Source organism: Rutidosis leptorrhynchoides, chromosome 7, assembly GCF_046630445.1.
Source record: "Rutidosis leptorrhynchoides isolate AG116_Rl617_1_P2 chromosome 7, CSIRO_AGI_Rlap_v1, whole genome shotgun sequence".
NCBI classification, from domain to species: Eukaryota; Viridiplantae; Streptophyta; class Magnoliopsida; order Asterales; family Asteraceae; genus Rutidosis; species Rutidosis leptorrhynchoides.
In genome coordinates this window covers 40,276,262-40,303,735 of record NC_092339.1, presented here as the reverse complement: position 1 = coordinate 40,303,735, position 27,474 = coordinate 40,276,262, and the positions used below count along the sequence as shown (strand labels likewise).

The window sequence follows — 27,474 nt, the reverse complement described above, 5'->3', positions numbered from 1 at the left end:
GGCATTGATTAGTCACCATGTGTAGAATTTGTCCTTTGATTTCATAATCTGGCGCATTAATGTCTGGATGAGTAATTGCGTGACCTTGGCCAGTGCGTTTAGCTCTCATTCGGTCTTCCATACTTAAAGGTTCCAGATTCTCCATAATTGAATTTGTTGAATCGGTATCACTAGATGATTCTGATTTAATGGTTCGTTCCTCAACAATCTCTGTTTGAATGATTGGTGGTTCCGGAGGAAAGTTTAATGGTTCAGGATCTATGAACCGTTCCTGAATATTTTCCGGATTCTCAATTGTGAGGTCGGGTTCAAAAAATGGATTATCGGAAATTTGAACTGAAGTACTTGGTCGACTGGATGACGATTCTAAAGAAAAATCAACGGCGGTTATATTTGTTAAACGATGTCTTGATCGAGTTACAGGTGGTGAACGTACAAAAGGTGATGAACGTCTTGCTCGGTGCATTCACTGAATATCCTATTAGTTTTTAAAAGGAAAGAAAAATTATAATAAGTTATCCAATCAATAGACTTTTCTGATTTTGCCCACGTTTCGAATAGCCAAAAGATGCAGCAGAGGGGCAGGATTCGTTTGGTCTCAATATAATTGAGGACTGTTTGGCTCCAATAACCCGGTCCACGTACAAATCCAACTATTACTACGAACCAGAAAATTTTGATGTCTATTAATTTAACCACTCAAAATAAATTTTCGTAATTTTAAGAAATTTAGATAAGAAGTAGAATAAAATTCTAAGTCCTAAAAACTAGAATGGCGAGAAATAAGAGAGAAAAAGAGTTCGTCGCAAAAGGTCGAAAAAAAAAAAATGGTTGAAAAATAAAAGGTGACGGAAAAATAAAAGAAACTTATAAAAACTTAAAAATACTTTACTAACCTAACCTTATTACTACAACTAACTTAAAATTATAATCGCAAATTGAAATTATTAATTGGAATGATAATTGATACATAGTAAAAGGTCTAAAAATATTAAAGCTTACAGGAAAAACTAAATCCCAAATGGAAATAACTTAAAAAGAAACTAAAACTTAAAAAGGCGTCGCAAAATTCTAAAGCACCTAAATCTTAGTCTAAAGAAAAAGCACTTAAGGAATTCTACGGCAAAGCCTAAAAATCTAGGAGTAAAAATAACTATAGCAAAAACTAAGTTTAAAATTAAATATGAGCTAAAAAATACAAATATTACGCTACAACGATTAAAAAGGGACAAAATATAAAAATATACAAAAAGTTGTAAAAAGTACAATTTTTATAAAAAATATTATTTTTATATTATTTATTAAACTATTAATTTTACAATTTTAAAAAAAAACTAATTAAACAAAATACATAAATTAAATAAAAAGTAAAAATAAAACTAAAACTAATAATAATAATAATAATAAGGTTAAATAATAATTATAATTAATAATATCCCGTAATTAATGCAGTTTTAGGGTTTCTGTTCGCGTGTCAGAGTATCTCCGCGAGTCGCGGCAATTAAAGAAGAAAACCCCGCGAGTCGCGGGGTTCAGAAATTCTGTTGACAGCTTTCAATTTTTTTACGCGTTTTTCTTTATTTTTTTATTTTTATTTTATGTTTTCTGTTTTTTAAATAAATAAAAGATTTTAAAATAAAACTTATATTTTTATAAACTAAAATAGAAATAAAGAAACTTATAAAACTTAAATATTTAACAAAATCTTAAAAATGCTTATATTTTTGTTTTTTCTTTTTTTATATTTTTGAATAATTAAAACGTATTTTTACAAAAGCGAATTTTAATAAAAGTAAACTAAAATTTTTTTTTTTTTTTAATATTAGCGTTGCGCTTCCGGCTTTTAAGAGTGTTCCCCGGCAGCGGCGCCAAAAATACTTGATGTTATGCGAGGTGTATATAAAATAGTTATTAAATTTTAGCAGAAAATACTATTAAATACGATACAATTTTACACAAGATATTTATTTATTTATAGAATGGATATACTTAAACCTTTCTACAACACTTATAGGCAGTGTACCTAATCGTACAGTAGTGTAGTTTTTAGTAAGTCCGGTTCGTTCCACAGGGAAATCTTTAAACAAAGCTCAACGCTATGTTAGTTTACTTTTATAAAAATACAAACATATATATAAGTAATATTATTATTATAAAGGGGGGTTTTTACCGTTTAATGACCGGTTTGTCGATTTTAAGATTTTAGTCGCAGTTAAAATCAAATGTAAAATATTAAAAATAAATACAAGACTTAAATTAAAGCATAAAGTAAATAACGATAATGAAATTGCGAATAATAAAAGTGCGATAAAATAAACTTGCGAAAAAAAATGCGATAATTAGAAGTGCAATTAAATATAAAATAAAGGAAATTAAATATGAAATAAAAGAATTATGCTTATTTAAACTTCCGTAATCATGATGTTTGACGTGTTGATTTTAGTTTTATTCCCATGGGTTAATTGTCCTTTGTCCTGGATTATTCAATATGTCCGTCTGGTTTTTGTCCATAACAGTCCATCAGTCATAAATATAAATTGCAAGTGTCCTTGTCAAATTATTATTATACCCGAAGATAAATATTCCAACTAATTGGGGATTCGAATTGTAACAAGGTTTTAATACTTTGTTTAATGAATACACCAGGTTATCAACTGCGTGTAAACCAAGGTTTTACTACTTTGTTAACAATTACACCAATTACCCTTGAATGTAATTTCACCCCTGTTTTAATTATTCTAGTGGCTATTAATCCATTCCCGTGTCCGGTTAAATGAACGATTATTCGTACATATAAATACCCCTCCCATCGTGTCCGATCGAGTGTATATGGTAATTTATAGGGACGCCCAATTGCAAATCTTTATATTAACATTAATAAACTTTCATTTAATTAAACAAATATAAAGCCCATTAATAGCCCATAGTCTAATTTCCACAAGTGTCGTTCTTTTGTCCAAACCCCAATTATGGTACAAAGCCCAATTACCCAATTTTAGTAATTAGCCCAACATCATGATTACTTCGTTTTAAATAAGCATAATAATAACTTAGCTACGAGACATTAATGTAAAAAGGTTGAACATAACTTACAATGATTAAAAATAGCGTAGCGTTACACGGACAGAATTTCGACTTACACCCTTACAACATTCGCTAACATACCCTTATTATTAGGATTTAAAATTAAAATTAAAATTAAAATATAAATTATATATATATATTACGTATATATTGAGAGAGAGATGAAAATAAGATATATAATTTGATCAGAATTCGGTTTGCTTTATAGCCAGAAGTGAAATTTGGGGCTCCGCGACTCGCGGCAAAAACCCCTTCAAACTCCGCGAGTCGCGGAGGATGAATTTACAGCTCACACCCTTGGAGTTTCTCTGCCGACGGTTTTATATATATAAATATAATATATATATAATTAATATAATTAATTATATATTATATTATATTTATATACATAGTTAACTTGTAATTTTTAGTCCGTTGCGTCGAGCGTTAAGAGTTGACTCTAGTCCCGGTTCCGGATTTTCGAACGTCCTCGCGTACAATTTTATATTTTGTACTTTGCGTTTTGAATCTTGTACTCTTGTGATTTCGAGACGTTTCTTATCAATAATTGGAACCTTTTTGATTGTCTTTTGTACTTTTGAGCTTTTTGGTCGTTTGCGTCTTCAATTCGTCGAATCTGTCTTTTGTCTTCACCTTTTATTATTTAAACGAATATCACTTGTAAATAGAACAATTGCAACTAAAAGCTTGTCTTTCTTGAGGAATAATGCTATGAAATATATGTTCGTTTTTAGCATTATCAAATATTCCCACACTTGAGCGTTGCTTGTCCTCAAGCAATATCGTCTTGAAATACTAGAATCACTTCTTTATTCTTCACACTTTGTACATCAGTGATTTCTATACGGCGGTATAAACAATGGTAGTAACGATATGGTTTACAGTCCCACATGACTATAAAAATTTAGATCCATTAAGGAAATTGGATCTTTATGAAAACATTTGATCTTTTGAAAATTAAATCTAGTTTTTACCCTAGATAAGTTTTACGGAATAACCCTTTACCGGTGTTTGCAAAATATTTTTGTGGGTTTGGTGGGTTTCAGATTTGAAAATTTTAGCTCAAAACTTGCGGTTTTGTGTCACCCACTTGCTAACCTTGTATTTGGAAAGCAACACGTCCAGTTTACTTGTTCCGTATATTACCTTTCGGCAAACTACCATCCGGTTGTAAAGGAAAGCGTTGAACAAGCAACTGTTTAAGACAATGTCCCGTGACATGCTTTTGATTACGGTCTATAACGTGTCGGACGCAATTACTATCCTTGGTAGGAGCAATAGTAAAGCTCACCCTTATAATTTTTCGGTCTGGCACAAGGTCCTGTCTTCGACCATGCTATGCAACCACCGTTCTTACGGTTGACACCCGATTTAGTTCAGGTGACCTAATGAATTCCAGGTGAATTCCTAGGATTTTACGTTCAATGGTAATGAACGCATTGAAAATAGGGTTTTCAGAAAACAAATCGGTTTATAATTTTGATCAAAATATTTTCTCGTTCAAGCTCGAGTTTAGATATCATTGAATTCCATGAGTTTGTAATTCTCAATCTTTAAGGTCAATCTCTAGGATTGAGTAATATCAGTCTTAAAAGCTGATTTTTAATCTTTAAGGAGATTATCCTTTTCTGGGGATCTGATTCATTAGTCTTATCAAGCTAATTTGCACGGTGCCTCCCCATTGTACGAGATAAATCCTTCTCATGGTTAGGATAAATCTGACCACTTGGCGACCCTGTTTAATGCTGAGGTCCGTGGATTTCCTGCTGATTTTAGAGATGACTTTTCTAGATTTTTCGTCAACCTACAGCTGGTCTGGACGACAACTTCATGACCTAAATCAAGAAGCGCGTTTCTTTTTTGGAAGACTTTACTTCCTTTTAATGATGAAATTGATTCATCGTGTAGATCCATCTCTTCTTTTCTTTCATCGGGTAAAACAGTTTAGTTTAGTCCAAAGCAAAAGTATTTTCAGTTATTTGTTACAGATATATGTGACATATGTTTAAAATAACTTGGTAAATTTTCCCACACTTGGCTTTTACTTTCTTTTTTTTTTTTTATCGTCCTCTATTCCATTTTAAATGAATTTTAACATTTTAGTTTGTTTCTCAATTTATGTCCTTTCCGAGGTAACAATAATTTCGGTGTTAAAACCTAGTTTTATCGTTCATAAATATGTATAAACATGATTTTGAATTCATTTTGAAAATTTTGAAAAATTTTACTAGAATTGGGTAGTCAGTATATAAGACTAGGGCTGTTCTTTTTTATCAGAGAGCACTAGATTCTAATACAACTACTGCTTTACTAGTATTTTTAATGGTAACCAAGTGTTTAATATAAAAATTTTAAAATCCGAAAGAATTTAATCCCTTCCCACACTTAAGATCTTGCAATGCCCTCATTTGCAAGAAATCAGTAACAATTTAAATTATTGAGGGTGATTTGTGTGAAAATAATTAAATTTTTACCAAAGTTTCCAAATATATTGGCGTTTGTTTGCTGAATGATAAATGGTGCACATCATTTGTTCATTCCGTCTTGTTGTTATTTCACATATATTTTGCATCTTGTCGTCAAAATTACTTGCTTTTGCTGAACTTAATGCCAGTCTTTGAAAATGCGTTGTTTTACCCTGTTGTGTACATAAGATAAACTGCAAACATATATACATATTTTTGAAGTTTGGTATATTACCCCACGTTCAAAAATTATTAAAATCTAAGAATAAAAGTTAGATTATTATAAAAATGATTATAATATTAACAAAAATATTAAATGTATCAATAATTACAAATTACAAAATAAAAAAAAATAAGTATACTAAGGATGATATTGGTACCAATAGGGGTTCCAGGCATAACCATACGTGCTATAGAATGCTTCGGCAGGGTCATACGTAGGATATGGTGGCTGCATCTCTATCGACCAAGGAGGGAAGACGGGTTTCGGTGTAGGAATATAGTTTCTACCTATATGTTGGCAATGTGCTATGATCTGGTTCTGATGAACTTGCCAATCTTCAAATGCTCTCTGTCTAGCATTTTCGTATTCCTGAGAAGCTATAAACCTATGCATTTCTTGCATCTCATTCCCCCCTCCTACATTACCTTGTTCCTGGTTTCTCTCCACCTGTGGATGTCTACCATGGTATCGTACTGCGGCGTTATTTCGCCGCTTCAAAACTTTCGCACCATGGTATACATTTAAACCTATAGTGTCGCGGGGTTCCGGCTCTTCTAGTAATAATCCCCCCCGACTTATATCCACACCGAGATATTCACCAATCAAAGTAATAAAAATACCACCTCCTATTATGCTATGTGGACGCATCCCCCGAACCATAGCTGATAAATAATAACCCACACAATATGGTATACTTACAGCGCTTTGTGGGTCTCGAATACACATATGGTAAAACAAATCTTGTTCATTTACCTTTTCTTTGTTTTTACCCCTTTGTGTAATCGAATTAGCTAAAAACCTATGTATCACTCTTAATTCGGCTCTATCTATATCCAAATAAGAGTAGTTTCCCCCTTTGAAACGGTGATGGCTTGTCATTTGACTCCACACACCGTGTGTATCAAAATTCTCATCTATCTTTCTACCGTTTAGTATCAATCCTCTACAATCGGCAGACGCTAATTCCTCAGGCGTATATATACGTAAAGCCTGATCCATGTCCAGTAAAGACATGTGGCGCATCGAACCGCCTAACAAAAATCTAATAAAAGAACGATCGGTTAAACTAGCTACCCGATCATTCAACTCTATACTACATAACAACTCTTCACACCATACTTTATATACAGGTCTGCGTATGGTGAATAAACATATCCAGTCATTAAAAGAAGAATTACCATACCTCTGTACAAGTAATTCCCTAATTGGCCCGGCCAATTCTACAGCTTCTAAGGGTCCCCATTCTATGACCCTCGGTACCTCAACAACCTTGGAATGAAGAGTATGCAAACCCCGTTGATATTTTGGATAATCTATCCAAAGTCTGTCAAATCTCAGGTTCGGGTGCAACTCTTCCAAATGCATATCGGAAAAGGTCATGACTGGATGAGGTACATCCTGCTTGTAGTAGTTATCTACCTCCTGTTGTTCCAAATTCTCGGCAGGAGCATTGCGGGCTTGGGATGAAGATTCACCCCTTTCATTCTGCAAAACACATCAAACACAAATTTTGTGCATCCAAATATGCATTAGTGTCAGCAAAATCATCAATCAAAATAATTACAATGACATTATCAATTTATATCAAACTTAAGCTTATTTTCACATTTTTATCAAATCTACACTTTTTCAAATAAGCATATACGAAAATGTTCGCCAAGTTCATAAGCATTCAACTCAAATAACATGTCAAAATAATCATTACTAGCAATTAAACAAGTCTCAAATGGCATTATCTTTCAAAAATCAAGTTCATGAATTTTAGACTTGAAAAAGTCCACTTTAATTCTCAAAATCATGTTTAGGCTCAAAGTTTGGATCATTTAACTACCTAGACATGTTACACTACTCAATTTAGCAACAATTCATGACAAAAATCGACCATAACCTGTTTATATCAAAAAGCCCCAAATTGCTCAAGAACACAAACCCTATATTATTCAAAATTTGAAGTTTAAGGCTTCTAATCATGTTAAACAGCATCAATCTAGGTTATACAAGCATAATACATAAACAATTTAAGCTTAATTACACTAAAAAGCATCAAAATCAAATTGGGGAAAAAATAGCTCAAGAACACCTAATTTCGAATTAATGGTGTTTAGGTGTAGAAATTTACCGTTTTTCTTGAGTAATTCTTAGATAGCATCCTTCTCAACATGATTTTAGCAAAAAATTTGGTGATTAACGGTTAAAAATTGGGATTTTTGGGGGTGATTTTCGGGTTTTTTCGGGTGCAGTTTCGCAGTATTTTTCTGTGTTTTTGTTTGTGGGAGTGAACTGATCGTGCAGTTCTTTATATTTTTTTTTCTGATTTTTGATCCCTCCGCGAGTCGCGGAGGTTTTGTACTTCAAACTCCGCGAGTCGCGGAGTTTACTCTTTTTTTTTTTTTTTTTTTTTTTATAATCTTTAACTTCTTAAAACAATTTAGTAATTAATTTTTAAAATTTTGTTTCCCTTGTTATTTAGGATGAGGTCGTTTCGGATCGATGTCCTAGTCCGTCCCTCGACAAAATTTTAAAATTTGTCTTTTTGTAGCGATTGTTTTAAAAGCTAAGATTTTTGGGTTTTTTCAATGTTTTTGGCATACTCTAATTCAGTAAGATTAAAAATAATGATAATAAAAGTTCTCGTCCCTCCCTCGGGTAAAGCAATTTCGGTTCAAAGACCTAGTCTTCAACTTACGACGAATTTTAAAAATCATATTTTTAACTTAATGAGATAAAGTAAATTTTTTGTTTTTAAATTCACACAACTTAAATATAAAATTCGAATTTAAAAATTCACACCAAACTTAAAATTTGAAATGCATAAAATTAAAAATTCATATTTTAAAAATTAAAAGTTCACACCAAACTTAATTTAAAAATTCAAATTATAAATTCATACCAAACTTATATTAATTTTTCAAATATTTTCAATTTTAAATATATTGTTTTTACAAAATTTACAATATTAATTTAAGATTTAAATATTAATTTTAAAAATATGGTAAAAATAAAATTAAAAATCTTTTTGTCTTTTTATCCCACTTTAATCAATCAAATATTATCAAAAATATGCGCCCCTCTTTTCGGTAAAGTAATTTCGGTTCCAAGACCTAATTTAACTCATGACGAATTTTTGAAATATTTTGGGTTGATTGATTAAAGATATTTATACCTTAAGAATAAACGTTAAATTTCGCAGTGATGTAATAAATTTTTGAATGATATCAATAATTTCGGTCGCCAAACCTAATTTTATTCAATACCAATTTAATACTTTTTAGCGAACAAATTAGCGTTTATTATCAAAAGGTTAAAAATAAAAATAAAAATAAAAACTGTACAGACATACCTGTGAAATAGATTTCTTAGTTATATGATCTATTCCATTCATAAGATAGTCGGTTTAATTTGTTTTCCATGGCTCCAAAGGCGTAACCTCGAGCATTCAGTGTCTTTTCTTCTAAACATATGAACGGTCCGTCTCTGCATAAAGTAACAAATTCGGTATTTGAATAGGTTTGATTATTTGAACATTTACCTCCATGTGACCATTTTCCGCATTTGTGACATCTTTCTAGGTGTCGTGCTCTTCTTTTCGCTGCGGATTTTGATTTTCCTTTACCAAATTGTAACTTATTATCTTCGCATCTGGATCCTTTTCTAACTCCGTCCATTCTTTCTCTGATTACTGATACTAATTCGCTCGGTAGTATGTCATTATTTCTTTTAGTGATCAAAGCGTGTAGCATTAGACCATGGTTTAGTTCACAGGCAGTCTTCATATCGTAAAAACCTAAAAAAAAAATAAAAATTCAGAATGGGGGGAGAAGACTAGTTCTTTAGGGTCTGCTAGGGAAAGACCATACGTGTTCCATTTTCGAGAACTACACGAAAACAGACAATCTAACTCTAACAGAAATATATATTATCCTTTAAAGACTTGATTCTCCCCACACTTAGTTAGCTGTGGTGTCGAAATTGTGATTAACTTCGTTGTCGACTTCCATCGGACCATGTATGTAATGTTTAACTCTGTGACCATTAACTTTAAATTCAATCCCATTTGAATTTATCAATTCTATCGTTCCGTATGGGAAAACTCTTTTGACTATGAATGATCCAGACCATCTTGATTTCAATTTTCCAGGAAATAGCTTGAATCGTGAATTGAAAAGAAGAACTCTGTCTCCTTCTTTAAATTCTTTTGAACTTCTGATTCTTTTATCATGCCATTTCTTCGTTCTTTCTTTATAGATTAACGAATTTTCGTATGCTTCATGTCTTAATTCTTCTAATTCATTTAGTTGACCTAAAAACTGGCGTATGTGTTTCGGAGTTTTCGGGGTTTCCCACTTTTCAACAGTTTCTATCTTTGCCGGATCCACCTTAATACCTTCTTTGTTCACTATGTGACCGAGGAATTGAACTTCTTCCAACCAAAATGCACACTTTGAAAACTTAGCGTACAATTCTTCCTTCCTCAATACTTCTAACACCTTTCTCAAATGTTTACCGTGTTCTTGGTCATTCTTGGAGTAAATAAGTATGTCATCAATGAAAACAATGACAAACTTGTCAAGGTATGGTCCACACACTCGGTTCATAAGGTCCATGAACACAGCTGGTGCATTAGTTAAACCAAACGGCATGACCATAAACTCGTAATGACCGTAACGTGTTCTGAAAGCAGTCTTTGAAATATCATCTTCTTTCACCCGCATTTGATGATACCCGGAACGTAAGTCAATCTTTGAATAAACAGACGAGCCTTGTAGTTGATCAAATAAGTCGTCGATTCTCGGTAGTGGGTAGCGGTTCTTGATGGTAAGTTTGTTCAACTCTCGGTAGTCGATACACAACCTGAATGTACCATCTTTCTTCTTGACAAACAAAACAGGAGCTCCCCACGGTGATGTGCTTGGTCGAATGAAACCACGCTCTAAAAGTTCTTGTAATTGGCTTTGCAGTTCTTTCATCTCGCTGGGTGCGAGTCTGTAAGGAGCACGAGCTATTGGTGCAGCTCCTGGTACAAGATCTATTTGAAATTCAATGGATCGATGTGGGCGTAATCCCGGTAATTCTTTCGGAAATACATCGGGAAATTCTTTTGCAATGGGAACATCATTGATGCTCTTTTCTTCAGTTTGTACTTTCTCGACGTGTGCTAGAACAGCATAGCAACCTTTTCTTATTAGTTTTTGTGCCTTCAAATTACTAATAAGATGTAGCTTCGTGTTGCCCTTTTCTCCGTACACCATTAAGGGTTTTCCTTTTTCTCGTATAATGCGAATTGCATTTTTGTAACAAACGATCTCTGCTTTCACTTCTTTCAACCAGTCCATACCGATTATCACATCAAAACTCCCTAACTCTACTGGTATCAAATCAATCTTAAATGTTTCGCTAACCAGTTTAATTTCTCGATTCCGGCATATATTATCTGCTGAAATTAATTTACCATTTGCTAATTCGAGTAAAAATTTACTATCCAAAGGCGTCAATGGACAACTTAATTTAGCACAAAAATCTCTACTCATATAGCTTCTATCCGCACCCGAATCAAATAAAACGTAAGCAGATTTATTGTCAATAAGAAACCTACCCGTAACAAGCTCCGGGTCTTCCTGTGCCTCTGCCGCATTAATATTGAAAACTCTTCCGCGGCCTTGTCCATTCGTGTTCTCCTGGTTCGGGCAATTTCTAATAATGTGGCCCGGTTTTCCACATTTATAACAAACTACATTGGCATAACTTGCTTCGACACTACTTGCTCCGCCATTACTCGTTCCGACACCATTTGTTCCTTTCGTTCTATTAACCCCTGGTCCGTAGACCTCACACTTCGCCGCGCTATGACCATTTCTTTTACACTTGTTGCAAAATTTGATGCAGAACCCCGAGTGATACTTTTCACACCTTTGGCATAGCTGCTTCTGATTGTTGTTGTTGTTGCGGTTATTATTGTTGTTGGGATGATTGTTGTAGTTGCTGCTGTTGTTGTTGTTGTTGTTGTTGTTGTTGTTGTTGGGCCGTTTGTTGTAGTTGCGATTGATGTTGCGATTGCTGGGATAATTGTTGCGATTATTGTTGTAATTGCTGTTGTTGTTGTATTGGTGATTCTTATCACCGTTTTCCTCCCACTTTCTTTTGACTTGCTTCACATTGGTCTCTTCAGCAGTCTGTTCTTTAATTCTTTCTTCAATCTGGTTCACTAGTTTGTGAGCCATTCTACATGCCTGTTGTATGGAGGCGGGCTCGTGTGAACTTATATCTTCTTGGATTCTTTCCGGTAATCCTTTCACAAACGCGTCTATCTTCTCTTCCTCATCTTCGAATGCTCCCGGACACAATAGGCACAATTCTGTGAATCATCTTTCGTACGTGGTAATATCAAATCCTTGGGTTCGTAACCCTCTAAGTTCTGTCTTAAGCTTATTGACCTCGGTTCTGGGACGGTACTTCTCGTTCATCAAGTGCTTGAATGCTAACCACGGTAGTGCGTACGCATCGTCTTGTCCCACTTGCTCTAGATAGGTATTCCACCATGTTAACGCAGAACCTGTGAAGGTATGCGTAGCGTACTTCACTTTGTCCTCTTCAGTACACTTACTTATGGCAAACACCGATTCGACCTTCTCGGTCCACCGTTTCAATCCGATCGGTCCTTCGGTTCCATCAAATTCCAAAGGTTTGCAGGCAGTGAATTCTTTGTAGGTGCATCGTACACGATTTCCTGCACTGCTAGATCCAAGGTTATTGTTGGTATGTAGCACAGCCTGTACTGCGGCTATGTTTGAAGCTAGAAAAGTACGGAATTCCTCTTCATTCATATTCACGGTGTGTCGAGTAGTCGGTGCCATTTCCTTCAAAATAGTCAAATGGAACAAGTTAATCATACAGAATATTAAGAGTAGTTAATAGTATATTGTAGCATAATATGAACTCATTTATAAAAGCTTTTTCTTCATATTAGCGTTTTATAAATTTAAATTCGGGTAGTACCTACCCGTTAAGTTCATACTTAGTAGCTAATATACAATTCAACTACTACAATTCTATATGAAAAACTGATTATAATAATATTTCGCGTTCAAACTTTTACACAATATTTTACAAACTTACAATACCGCTTATTTTACATATAGCATGAAATATAGCACACAATAAATTTGATACAAGATGGTTGTGAAGATAATTCTAGCTAGTACACAAGTCGTTCAGCAAAGGCAATAAAGACACGTAATTCATACGTCCAGAAACAAGTCATGCATTCTGGTTTTACTAGGATTACTTCCCATCCTTGGTCTTGTGGAACATAACCGTTATGGCCGTTGATAAGACAGCGTGTTGTAACGTCGTCAAAGGGACGAGGGTTACGTAATGTCCAACAGTCCCGTAATAATCTAAATACCTCATTTCTTACCCCAATTACCGACTCCGTCACTTGTGGGAACGTTTTGTTTAATAGTTGTAGCCCGATGTTCTTGTTCTCACTTTGGTGAGAAGCGAACATTACTAATCCGTAAGCATAACATGCTTCTTTATGTTGCATGTTAGCCGTTTTTTCTAAATCACGAAGTCCAATATTCGGATATATTGAGTCAAAATAATTTCTTAACCCATTGCGTAAAATAGCATTTGGGTTCCCCGCAATATATGCGTCAAAGTAAACACATCGTAACTTATGGATTTCCCAATGTGATATCCCCCATCTTTCGAACGAAAGCCTTTTATAAACCAAGGCATTCTTGGAACGTTCTTCGAATGTCTTACAAACTGATCTCGCCTTAAATAGTTGTGCCGAAGAATTCTGACCGACTCTAGACAAGATTTCATCAATCATGTCTCCGGGTAGGTCTCTTAAAATATTGGGTTGTCTATCCATTTTCTGTTTTTATACTGTAAAATAGACAAGAGTTAGATTCATAAAAAAAAATACTTATTAATACAAGCAATTTTTACATATATCATAAAGCATAAGCACACTATATTACATATATTACACCACACGAATACAACTATCTTATTCCGACTCGCTTGTTTCTTCTTCTTCGGTTTTGGTTCGTTTTGCCAAGTTTCTAGGGATATATGATGTTCCCCTAATACGAGCCGTAATTTTCCACATTGGTTTAGAAAAACCTGGTGGTTTAGAGGTTCCCGGGTCATTGTTACCACTTAAGGACTTCGGGGGTTGACGATACATATAAAGTTCATCGGGGTTGGAATTAGATTTCTCTATTTTTATACCCTTTCCCTTATTATTTTCTTTTGCCTTTTTAAATTCAGTTGGGGTAATTTCTATAACATCATCGGAATTCTCGTCAGAATCCGATTCATCGGAGAATTGGTAATCCTCCCAATATTTTGCTTCCTTAGCGGAAACACCATTGACCATAATTAACCTTGGTCAGTTGGTTGAGGATTTTCTTTTACTTAACCGTTTTATTATTTCCCCCACCGGTTCTATTTCTTCATCCGGTTCCGATTCTTCTTCCGGTTCCGATTCTTCTTCTGGTTCCGACTCTTCTTCCGGTTCCTCTTCGGGAACTTGTGAATCAGTCCACGAATCATTCCAATTTACATTTGACTCTTCATTATTATTAGGTGAGTCAATGGGACTTGTTCTAGAGGTAGACATCTATCACATAATATCAAACGCGTTAAGAGATTAATATATCACATAATATTCACATGTTAAAAATATATAGTTTCCAACAAAATTTGTTAAGCAATCATTTTTCAAGTAAACACGGTCGAAGTCCAGACTCACTAATGCATCCTAACAAACTCGATAAGACACACTAATGCAAAATTCTGGTTCTCTAAGACCAACGCTCGGATACCAACTGAAATGTCCCGTTCTTATTGATTAAAAACGTTCCATATTAATTGATTTCGTTGCGAGGTTTTGACCTCTATATGAGACGTTTTTCAAAGACTGCATTCATTTTAAAACAAACCATAACCTTTATTTCATCAATAAAGGTTTAAAAAGCTTTACGTAGATTATCAAATAATGATAATCTAAAATATCCTGTTTACACACGACCATTACATAATGGTTTACAATACAAATATGTTACAACAAAATAAGTTTCTTGAATGCAGTTTTTACACAATATCAAACAAGCATGGACTCCAAATCTTGTCCTTATTTAAGTATGCGACAGCGGAAGCTCTTAATAATCACCTGAGAATAAACATGCTTAAAACGTCAACAAAAATGTTGGTGAGTTATAGGTTTAACCTATATATATCAAATCATAATAATAGACCACAAGATTTCATATTTCAATACACATCCCATACATAGAGATAAAAATCATTCATATGGTGAACACCTGGTAACCGACATTAACAAGATGCATATATAAGAATATCCCCATCATTCCGGGACACCCTTCGGATATGATATAAATTTCGAAGTACTAAAGCATCCGGTACTTTGGATGGGGTTTGTTAGGCCCAATAGATCTATCTTTAGGATTCGCGTCAATTAGGGTGTCTGTTCCCTAATTCTTAGATTACCAGACTTAATAAAAAGGGCATATTCGATTTCGATAATTCAACCATAGAATGTAGTTTCACGTACTTGTGTCTATTTTGTAAATCATTTATAAAACCTGCATGTATTCTCATCCCAAAAATATTAGATTTTAAAAGTGGGACTATAACTCACTTTCACAGATTTTTACTTCGTCGGGAAGTAAGACTTGGCCACTGGTTGATTCACGAACCTATAACAATATATACATATATATCAAAGTATGTTCAAAATATATTTACAACACTTTTAATATATTTTGATGTTTTAAGTTTATTAAGTCAGCTGTCCTCGTTAGTAACCTACAACTAGTTGTCCACAGTTAGCTGTACAGAAATAAATTGATAAATATTATCTTGAATCAATCCACGACCCAGTGTATACGTATCTCAGTATTGATCACAACTCAAACTATATATATTTTGGAATCAACCTCAACCCTGTATAGCTAACTCCAACATTCACATATAGAGTGTCTATGGTTGTTCCGAAATATATATAGATGTGTCGACATGATAGGTCGAAACATTGTATACGTGTCTATGGTATCTCAAGATTACATAATATACAATACAAGTTGATTAAGTTATGGTTGGAATAGATTTGTTACCAATTTTCACGTAGCTAAAATGAGAAAAATTATCCAATCTTGTTTTACCCATAACTTCTTCATTTTAAATCCGTTTTGAGTGAATCAAATTGCTATGGTTTCATATTGAACTCTATTTTATGAATCTAAACAGAAAAAGTATAGGTTTATAGTCAGAAAAATAAGTTACAAGTCGTTTTTGTAAAGGTAGTCATTTTAGTCGAAAGAACGACGTCTAGATGACCATTTTAGAAAACATACTTCCACTTTGAGTTTAATCATAATTTTTGGATATAGTTTCATGTTCATAATAAAAATCATTTTCTCAGAATAACAACTTTTAAATCTAATTTTATCATAGTTTTTAATTAACTAACCCAAAACAGCCCGCGGTGTTACTACGACGGCGTAAATCCGGTTTTACGGTGTTTTTCGTGTTTCCAGGTTTTAAATCATTAAGTTAGCATATCATATAGATATAGAACATGTGTTTAGTTAATTTTAAAAGTCAATTTAGAAGGATTAACTTTTGTTTGCGAACAAGTTTAGAATTAACTAAACTATGTTCTAGTGATTACGAGTTTAAACCTTCGAATAAGATAGTTTTATATATATGAATCGAATGATGTTATGAACATCATTACTACCTCAAGTTTAGTAGGTAAACCTACTGGAAGTGACAAGAAATTATCTAGCTTCAAAGGATCTTGGATGGCTTGAAAGTTCTTGAAGTAGGATCATGACACAAAAACAAGTTCAAGTAAGATTTTTACTCGAATTAAGATAGTTTATAGTTATAGAAATTGAATCAAAGTTTGAATATGAATATTACCTTGAATAAGAAAGATAACCTACTGTATATAACAAAGGTTTCTTGATCTTAGATGATTACTTGGAATGGATTAGAAAGCTTGGAAGTAAATTAGTAAACTTGAAGGGATTTTTGAAGTGTTCTTGAAGTGTTCTTCCTATGATGATTATAGCTTGATTCTTGAAGTGATTTTTGATGAATATGATGATTAACTACTGGGAAAATACGTTCATAATAGTGTGTGTGTGTTGAGAGAGAATTAGAAAGAGAATTGGAAGTGAAATGGAGTGAATGATGAGTGATAATTGGTGAGTGTTGAGTGGGGTTAAAAGGAGTTCTAGTTAGTTGACTAGCTCATGGTAGAAGTTAAAATTGATTAGTCATACATGACATAATCAAGAGTGGAATCCCATGCTAGTTCCTATTGGTATATACCCATAGTAAGTACGTTTTGAAGCTGTGTATAATACGGGTAAAAATACGACTAGAATTCTTGATGAAAGAAAAGAATGGGAAAGTAACTGTAACCATTTTCGTTAAGTATGAGTGTTTTGATATATGTCTTGAAGTCTTCCAAAAGTATTTTAATACATCTAAATACACTACATGTATATACATTTTAACTGAGTCGTTAAGTCATCGTTAGTCGTTACATGTAAGTGTTGTTTTGAAACCTTTAAGTTAACGATCTCAATTAATGTTGTTAACCCATTGTTTATTATATCTAATGAGATGTTAAATTATTATATTATCATGATATTATGATATATTAATATATCTTAATATGATATATATACATTTAAATGTCGTTACAACGATAATCGTTACATATATGTCTCGTTTCGAAATCCTTAAGTTAGTAGTCTTGTTTATATGTATATAACTCATTGTTAATATACTTATGGAGATACTTACTTATCATAATCTCATGTTAACCATATGTATATCCATATATATATCGTCATGTCGTTTTTACAAGTTTTAACGTTCGTGAATCGCCGGTCAACTTGGGTGGTCAATTGTCTATATGAAACATATTTCAATTAATCAAGTCTTAACAAGTTTGATTGCTTAACATGTTGGAAACATTTAATCATGTAAATATCAATCTCAATTAATATATATAAACATGGAAAAGTTCGGGTCACTACACTACTAGCATGATCATCATGCTTGTTATGTGTCATGGGCTTCGTGAACGGGTCAGCCACATTATCATCTGTATGAACCTTAAGAATACCAATATCATTCCTCTCAACGACTTCTTGAATGTAGTCAAACTTTCGAAGAATGTGTCTGCTACCCTTACGTACACGTGATTCTTTCGCAAGTATAATAGCACTTGAATTATCACAGTACATTTCCATAGGGGATTCAATGCTGGGAACTACTCCGAGTTCAGCAATAAACTTCCGAATCCAAACAGCTTGCTGTGCAGCTTCTGAGGCAGCAATGTATTCTGCTTCCGTTGTAGACTGTGCAACTGTGCTCTGCTTCGAGCTCTTCCAATCAACTGCTCCGCCATTCATGACAAAGACACATCCTGACTGGGATCGAGAATCATCTCGATCAGTTTGAAAACTAGCATCTGTATAGCACTTAATACTCAGCTCTTCTTTCAAACCACCGTAAACCAAGAACATATCTTTAGTTCTCCGCAAATACTTAAGAATGTTCTTAACAGCCATCCAATGTTCTTCACCTGGATTCTGTTGATAACGACTCATCAAACTTAAAGCTAACGAGACATCAGGTCTAGTACATAACATGGCATACATGATGGATCCAATAGCCGAAGCATATGGGATACCTTTCATACGTCTTATCTCATCAGGTGTGATAGGACTTTGAGACTTGCTCAAGATTACACCCTTTTGCACGGGCAATGCTCCGCGCTTAGAGTTCTGCATGCTAAATTTATGCAAGATTTTATCAATGTATGTACTTTGACTCAAACCAATAAGCCTTTTGGATCTATTTCTATAGATCCCGATTCCAAGAATATATTTAGCTTCTCCAAGATCCTTCATGAAATAACATTTACTAAGCCAAGACTTGACATCTTGCAAAGTTGGAATGTCATTCCCAATAAGTAGTATATCATCAACATACAAGATCAAGAAGACTACTTTGCTCCCACTAGCTCTAATGTAAACACAGGGCTCATCTCCGTTTTGAGAAAAACCAAACTCTTTAATTTTCTCATCAAACTTGAGATTCCAGCTCCTGGATGCTTGCTTCAATCCATAAATGGATTTTAGAAGCTTGTATCACAAACACTTCCGGCTGAACCATATATACGTCCTCGCTTAGATCACCATTTAAGAAAGCGGTTTTGACATGCATTTGCCATATTTCATAATCATGAAAATCAGCTATAGCAATAAGTATCCTAATTGATTTAATGCTCGCGACTGGTGAAAAGGTTTCCTCATAATCAATTCCTTGAGTTTGAGTATAACCTTTTGCCACCAATCGAGCCTTAAAAGTGTTTACATTACCGTCCATGTCAGCCTTCTTCTTGAAGATCCATTTACACCCCACTGTCTTGCAATTGGGTGGAAGATCAATCAAGTCCCATACTTGATTATCTTTCATGGACTGCATCTCTGCCTTCATAGCATCTTGCCATTTTTCAGATTCTGGATCTGTTATGGCCTCACCGTAGCTAGAGGGTTCATCATAATCCCCTAGATGAGGTTCATCTGAATTAATCAGAAGATTTAGCCTCTCTGGTCGATGAAGAGTTCTACTAGATCTACGAATTACAGGTGCAACACGTTCTGGCTCACCAACAGTGTGTTCAGCTTCAACGTGCGGTTGGCTAGTGCCTTCAGAAGGTATGTCACTTTGTGATTCTTGAATTTCTTCAAAATCTACTTTACTCCCACTGACTTCTTGTAAGAGAAGATCTCTTTCAAAGAATTCAGTAAACCGAGCAGTAAACACTTTATTTTCAGCTTGGTAGTAAAAGTAGTAACCCATTGTTTCCTTTGGGTATCCCACAAAGTGACATTTGATACCTCTGGGTTCTAACTTGTTTGAAGTGTCACGTTTCACATACGCTTCACAACCCCAGACTTTCAAATAAGACAACTTGGGACTCTTCCCATGCTATAACTCATATGGTGTCTTTTCTACCTTCTTGGTTAGAACCATATTGAGTATGCGTGCAGCAGACTCTAATGCATAACCCTAAAAAGACATTGGTAGAGTAGTTAGACTCATCATAGATCAAACCATATCAAGTAAAGTTCGATTCCTCCGTTCAGACACACCATTGTGTTGTGGTGTGTAAGGTGGAGTGAACTGTGAGATGATTCCACAATTCTTCAGGTGGTCCAAAAACTCTTGACTCATGTATTCCCCTCCTCGATCAGAGCGAAGGGCTTTAATGGTCTTTCCAAGTTGATTTTCTACTTCATTTTGGAAGATTTTGAACGTTTCAAAAACTTCATGTTTATGTTTCAGCAAGTAAACATAACCATATCTACTATAATCATCAGTAAATGTAACGAAGTATGATTCACCATGTCTAGACATAGTTTTAAAAGGGCCACATACATCAGTATGTATTAGTCCTAAAAGATCTTTAGCTCTTTCACCTAAACCGGAGAAAGGAGCCTTTGTCATCTTTCCACATAAACATGACTTGCACACATCAAATGACTCAGAGCCAGTTGATTCCAAAAGCCCATCAGATTGGAGTTTTGAAATGCGTTGTTTGTTTATATGACCAAGACGACAATGCCATAGATAGGTATTATTCAAGTCTTGCTTGATTCGTTTGGCAGTACAGGTATATACAGAATTATTATTTGAAATCACACCATGCATATCAATTTCAAAAATACCATCACGTGGATAAGCATTAAAATAAAAGATATTATCCTTAGAAACTGAAATACCAAAGTGCGTAAATGTAAGTTCAAAACCAACATCTTTTAAAAGAGAAACTGAAACTACGTTGCTCGTAATACTAGGAGCATAATGACATTGTTCCAATAAAACAATAAGACCACTGGGTAGAGTAAGCTCATAAGTTCCAATAGCTTCAACAGCTGCTCGATCCTCATTGCCCACTCTTAAATCCAGTGTGCCTTTCTTCAGTCTCTTACTTCTTCTCATTCCCTGCATATTGTTACAGATGTGAGTACCACAACCAGTATCAAAAATCCAGGAATCACTAGAAAAAGTATATAACTGTATATGAAATATACCTGATTTGCTGGCTTCGCCAGCTTTTCCTTTTCTCAACTCAGATAGGTAGGAGGGACAGTTCCTCCTCCAGTGGCCAACTTTTCCACAGTGGAAACATTCGGCGTCTTTCGCTGGGTTTTCTTTCTTGGGAGGTGGTGGAATCTTCTTCTTAGCAATTGACTTTCCTTTTCCTTTTCCCCAAGTTTTCAGCTTATTCTTTTTCACCTTACCATCCCTAATCATCAGGACACCCGGATTGGAAACCTTAGATGGAATATTCTGTTCAGCAGTTTTGAGCATCGAGTGCACCTCTGCCAGAGATTTCTCCCAACCTTGCATATTATAATTCATTACAAATTGGTGATACGATTTTGGTAGTGAAGCTAAAACCGTGTTCACAGCCAAGTTAGGCGGCAAGGTAGTTCCAAGTTTTTCCAATCGGTCAATGTAGCTTTTCATTTTCAAGACATGAGAGCTCACTGATTGACCCTCCTCCATTTTGCATGTTTGAAGAAGCTTATAAGTTTCATATAACTCTTGACTAGCTTGTTTCTGAAACATATTTTTCAGCTCAGTCATCATATCATATGCTGTACGATCTTCCATTTCCTTTTGGAGGTCAGAAGTCATAATAGCAAGCATGATTAAAGCTATCTTCTCTTGCTCATCAAACAACTTCTGATAAGCATTTTTTTGAGCAGCAGTAGCTGTCTCAGGAGGAGCTTCGGGTAAGGGTTCTTCAATTTTGTTCAACTTTCCTTCATATTTGAGAACGATTCTCAAGTTGCGGTACCAGTCTAGGAAGTTTGAACCATTGAGTTTCTCCTTCTCCAACAAAGAACGGAGAGTGTTTTGGTTTACGTTTTGATTGACATCTACAAAAGAACAAGATTCAATTTAGTATTTTCGATATAAAACTTTAATAAATTAACTACCCAAGTTTTTATATATTTTAAAAACAATTAATTTACGAAAGCCTAAGATCCACATAGAGATTCCATAGCCACATCTGTTGATCAGCTAGCAGTTATGGAGTCTATTGGTAGGTAGCGGGTACCAATTGCATCACAAGTGCAACTCTTAGATCTTTATGGGACCTAGAGATATGTGTAGTCCAACAAACTACTATTATCTACTGGCGTGTTTGTCCCATCTTTGCCTCGAACTCAGGTCTCACCGTGAAAACGATTAAGTTGTCCAATTTGGAAACAGTGAAAATTTAGCCTAGTCTCACTCGTAACTAAAAATCCACCTCGTGGCTATAATTCAATTAGGTCTCACCGTAATCAAAAAATAACGAGGAGTGTTTGCAAGCACATTGGATGGCAAGACTTAAATTTGACGGGTATATTGAAAAAGTTTGTGTTAACGAATAATGCATGCACACAAGATTCGTTACACTAATTGTTAAAAACATGTTAACCCAATTATATATGTCGATAGTGTTTGTGTGTCTAATTTGTTATTTTATCTAAAAAATTAACAAATACACAAATGTGTATAGTTTTAAAACAATTTTAAAAGATGTCGATCATATATATTATTTGAGTTTCAAAAAACATTTAACTTTAAACTCGTTAGAGTTTAACATTTAAAATCATTAATTTTAATCTTTGAAACTCGTTACCGATTTTATTTGATGTTTTCATCAAAAAAAATTTGCATATATTGTAATCAGCAATTAAATATAAAATGCAACAAATAAAACACAACCATGCATCACACACATACATAGCGTAGCCCAAAATATCCTATGCTTGATCCCATGAGCCGTCATGGGATCAAGAGGTCAAACTAAGGACAAACCATAGCTCCCACTTGATTCAAGATCCAAGTGAAAACTTGTCGAACACCATCGTTGTTAACTTGACCTGTTCACCATCTTCTAAGTCAAGCTCCAAGTTGCATCTTTATCTTCAATCTTCATCTTATTACATTTATTCAAAATTGAAAATACGACTAGTCTAGTACATTTACAAATTGAAATAAGCCTAATACAATACTATGAAATTGAAAATAAACAAAATACAACTTTGGCTTCTATGGCCTCCAATTAAATCAAATACAACATGGCATAAAATTGCCGTAACCAACAATCACAACAATCACACATTGGTCGGGGCATTAAGGGCTATGTATGCAATCACAATTTAATAACAACATTATTAAACCTATATATAGCTTGTCCATGGTTACAATGCATGTGTATAACCATGGAATAAAATAAATATTAAATAACCAACAATTATCCAAGCCACAACTTTCTAAATTCAAAATTTAAATAGTGAATTTCTTCAGATCTTATTTGTGCGTCATGAGGTAATCAACTAAGTTGACTTTCAAAACCATAAGGGTTTTGACTTTTACCAATTCACCACAAAGCTAGATCTAAAAAAATCACGCGACAATTAAGACGGTGTAAAAGCGGCTCTGATACCACTGATGGAAAATCGTGTGTACTTTTAACAATTCAGATTAACGCAGCGGATAATAAAATAATAATCTTTTATTATTTTATGAACAAAAATTACAAGATTAAATAACCAATTATTTAAAAACATGCACACGATTAATTTATTCCCATGGATCCAGTTACACCAATAATAATTGTCAAGAATATAAAAATTACAAAGTGGAGTTAACAAGTATACCTTTCTTGAAGAAACTGATGAACGGAGAGAAACCTACGATCAAAGAGTATGACCGTCTCTTTGGATAATCCACTACACTTTCAGACAACGCCAATGGATGTTAGTCCAAACCCAAGTATATTATTAATATAAACTAGTTATACTAATAAATATATAATACTCCGTACGTTTACGTTCAAGAAAACAAAAGAAAGTAGATTTCGATTTTCGTAAAGCAATGGAATAATGTTAATTGCAATTCTGTGTTTTGTTTCTATCCGTATGTCTACACACGACCAAAATCAATTGAATATATATAATATGTACAAAAGTAAAACCGACTTAAGAAAACGGTGAGGAAACGCGTACAATATTATTTTGTTTCCAATTCTATTTTGATTTCTAAATCTAGTCCCTTTTTTTCTTTTACGTAGTCATCAAGAAAAACGTATTTGACAAACAATACTTGCATATTGTTTATTAATTAATTCAATTTAAAAATTCATGTAAGCATAATTAATTAATTAGTCAATTAATTCATAACGGAGTATCTAACTTGTTTCGTTACTTTTTTTTTTTTTTTTTACGAGGAACCCCCTAGCGACGAGCCATAATGGCTCCCCTCTAGTTGGTAAACCCCGGGTAAACGGCAAGCCATGCCTCCACCGCTACCAGGCAAAGCATCCTCTAGTCAATCAGTCACTAAATGGAGCTCGAAGGTGTATATATGTGTGACGTCTAGGTGTATATATGTGTGACCCCGAAGGCTCAAATAAATTTAGACATATAGTTTTATGTTGTACCTTACACATTAATCCTACAATCCCTACGCCTAACCAACGCGACCTACTATTGCCGCGATACGCCGGAGAGCGGCGTTGCTCTTCGTCCACCTCAGATCCAAAGCCGTTGGTTGGCTCCCGGTACAAATGATTTTAGATGGGAGTGTGAGATTTCAAGTTCGAATTCTCTCTCTTAAAACATGCAAAAAAAAAAAAAAAAAAAAAAAAAAAAAAAAATTAATAGAAGTTGATCGAGTGATTGGGTTATTTCTCCGCCAGTGATTTTAAATACTTGGCTTCAAAAATAATTATAAAATAAAATCTTCTGATATGTTTAATCTTCTTCATTAGAAATTTAAAATCATAAAATATTAAGTCATTCTTCAAAAGTTCAAAATGCTAGTCGTGCAGCGCGCATCATGTAATACACAAAACTTGTTTAAGAAAGGCCCTTGGTTTTCAATATGTGCAGAATGGTCCCCAAAAATAGTTGATCTGTCATTTCTTTCATTATTTTAGCCCCAACCAACCCTAGCTTCATTTTTTCTCTTTCATGAAAGAAATGTTGCTTAACCTTGAGAAGAGAATACATATATTTGGTATCTTTCTAATCATCAACTCATCATATATAACAACTAACAAAGCATAATATAATGATATATATATATACATTATATATAAGGTGTTTAATAAAAAGTTAAAGATTGGAACTTTATAGGTTATTTCAACAAATTTAAGTGGTTCTTATACTTTTGTCCACGGTGAAATGGGTATGTAGTTCTTCAACAACATGATCGCGTGACGAAAGTGTTCTTCGATAACGTTTCGACAACGATAGATGATGCTGAAGAAAGGTACAACACGTGGCAGACTATGAGTCATTGCTTTAATCTTTACTAATAACCGTTTCCTATTGGCCAAGGTTGGTTGAGTTCCAACATTTTCATGCTCTCTTTACTCATTTCTTTCATAAAAACCTTCTAGAACCATGTCTTCTATTTAAACAAGTACAACTAAAGTTGTAGACTTTATGTAGACTTTATTTTAGCTCTAGACTCAGCTAGTTAATTACTAACTTCAAAGAAGATTATTTTTATTTTTTTACTGCAACAGCAAACAAGTGAATGCCTAGCTTGTTCAAAAAGATAACCAATTCTTGGTTATAATTCGTTTAGCTCTGTGTCATTGTAAGTTATCTTAATTATTAGGTTGCCTAGCTGATTCATAATATATGTATAATTACAGCTTTTATTTTTTTATTCCATGTGTGTTTCTGCAACAACAATCAAGAAAGCCATGGAGTACTACACTCATGGTACTTCATATGAGTACATAGTAGCTTACTTTTTCTACCTAATTAGGGATAAAAAGTTTCGAAATTTGATGCTTTTCATTGAAATAATAAATGAGCTTGTTTAACTTTCTCAGATTCTTGAAAGATCAGAAACAAAAAAGAATTAGATTAATGAGTCAAGTAAGATGAATATTTCAAATTTAAGAGATTCGGACTACGAAACAAAGCAAGAAGAAAGTAGTAGCAATGGAAGTAAGATCGTCCCCAAACCGAATTTGACCACATCATCATGGTCTAAGTTGAAGGACCCAAGAATCGTTCGAGTTTCTAGAGCTTTTGGTGGTAAAGATCGACATAGTAAAGTTTGTACGGTTAGAGGGTTAAGAGATCGAAGAGTTAGGCTTTCAGTCCCAACTGCTATCCAATTGTATGATCTTCAAGACCGTTTAGGACTCAACCAACCTAGTAAAGTTGTCGATTGGTTGCTTGATGTAGCTAAAAATGAAATCGATGAACTCCCTCCTCTCCAAATCCCGCCGGGAATTTGCTTTGGCCGGGGACAAAATCATCAAGCAATGCTAAATGTTTCCTCACAAGAAAGATCAATCGAAGGGGCTAAAACGAGCACTAGTGGTCTCAATTGGGAAGATTATTGGAATCCAGATAAATCTAAAGCAATGGCACAAGAAACTAATGATGATTGTGAAGAACATAATCAAGAAGATGCAAGAAACAAGAATGATCATCATGGTACATTTGCTCAATCTAGTAATTACTTGGGGAGAAACCCTAATTCTTCAAATTTTCAAGGTTTGTTAAACAATGTAGTCCCAAATAATTCTTATATCAAATGGGATCCTTCTAATTTATCATTATCTCAATTTGGAAGTTATGGATCAATGACACCTCACAACGGTAACATTCATAACTTCAATATGAATGTAACTACATTACCTAATTCCGTTCCATCATGTTCACCAGTTGTTTTGTATCCTCCGCCACCAACGCTCCAAACACAATCGTACTTCCCTTCAAACAATCATAATACTAGCGAGTTTGATCCGAAACAACTAAATTTTCAAATGTCGAGTTCTTCTTCAAGTTTTAATTTCACACCAAACCGAGGAATGCGACCTTTTCATTCGAGCATGAACCCTAAGTTTTTTTCTTCAGAAGACAATGTTGGGGATGAACAAAACAAATAAGAGGAGAAGTGTGTAATTGAAGCCATATATAGGGTTTAGTTAATTAATTAATTAATTAATTATATAGTTAGTTTTGGATTAGAGTGTTGAGATATATCATTCATATTAAACTGGTCAGTTTTTCGTAGTACTTATAGGTTAAGAATTTATAATTTATACATATTATTATTGATGTACACAGTATGAAATGATCATGTGTACACGAATTCTCCGATTCTTGATCAGGTTATGAAACATAGCCACATTGTAGGTACTGCAAAATGTTAGCAATATTAGTAGATGACTTATGTTTTTTGTTCCATGTACTCTTGCATGTGCCCTAAAATATGTCGTCGATCATAATTAATTAACTAATTAATTGAGAGGAAAGTAGTTAGTTTAATTTCTGTCGATATTAGATGAGTTGATAGCTATATTACTATTCTTCAAACAATGCACAACATTAATATCCATCATGCATATATCCTTATCATTACTATAAACTAGTGAGTAGTGACATACTACATTTTCAGACTTCGGTTAATAATAAAATGTTGACCTTACTATTTAAGATTTTTTTCCACTTAAATATGTATTTTTAATTCAAACCAATAAAGTATAATTTTTAGTAGTTAAAAAGGAAATTTTATCGGTAGAAAAAAAATAAAATAAAGTAA

General features: G+C 34.0%; 1 protein-coding gene across 4 annotated transcripts in view; it reads left to right on the top strand.

The window, feature by feature from the left end:
* The window catches only part of LOC139858196 (uncharacterized), a 49,266-nt gene extending 22,174 nt beyond the window's left edge, over window positions 1-27,092 (top strand). The window contains exons 1-3 of one of the 4 annotated variants that reach the window (XM_071847051.1): window positions 25,391-25,506; window positions 25,748-26,423; window positions 26,595-27,092. In XM_071847051.1, coding sequence (XP_071703152.1) covers window positions 25,799-26,423; window positions 26,595-26,818 — 849 coding nt within the window. In that variant the 5' untranslated portion in view covers window positions 25,391-25,506; window positions 25,748-25,798 and the 3' untranslated portion in view covers window positions 26,819-27,092. Of the gene's footprint in view, window positions 1-25,390; window positions 25,635-25,747 lie in introns of those variants that run through there. The other 3 variants (XM_071847047.1, XM_071847048.1, XM_071847049.1) reach the window with 3 other exon arrangements.
* The last annotated feature ends 382 nt before the right edge of the window (window positions 27,093-27,474 follow it).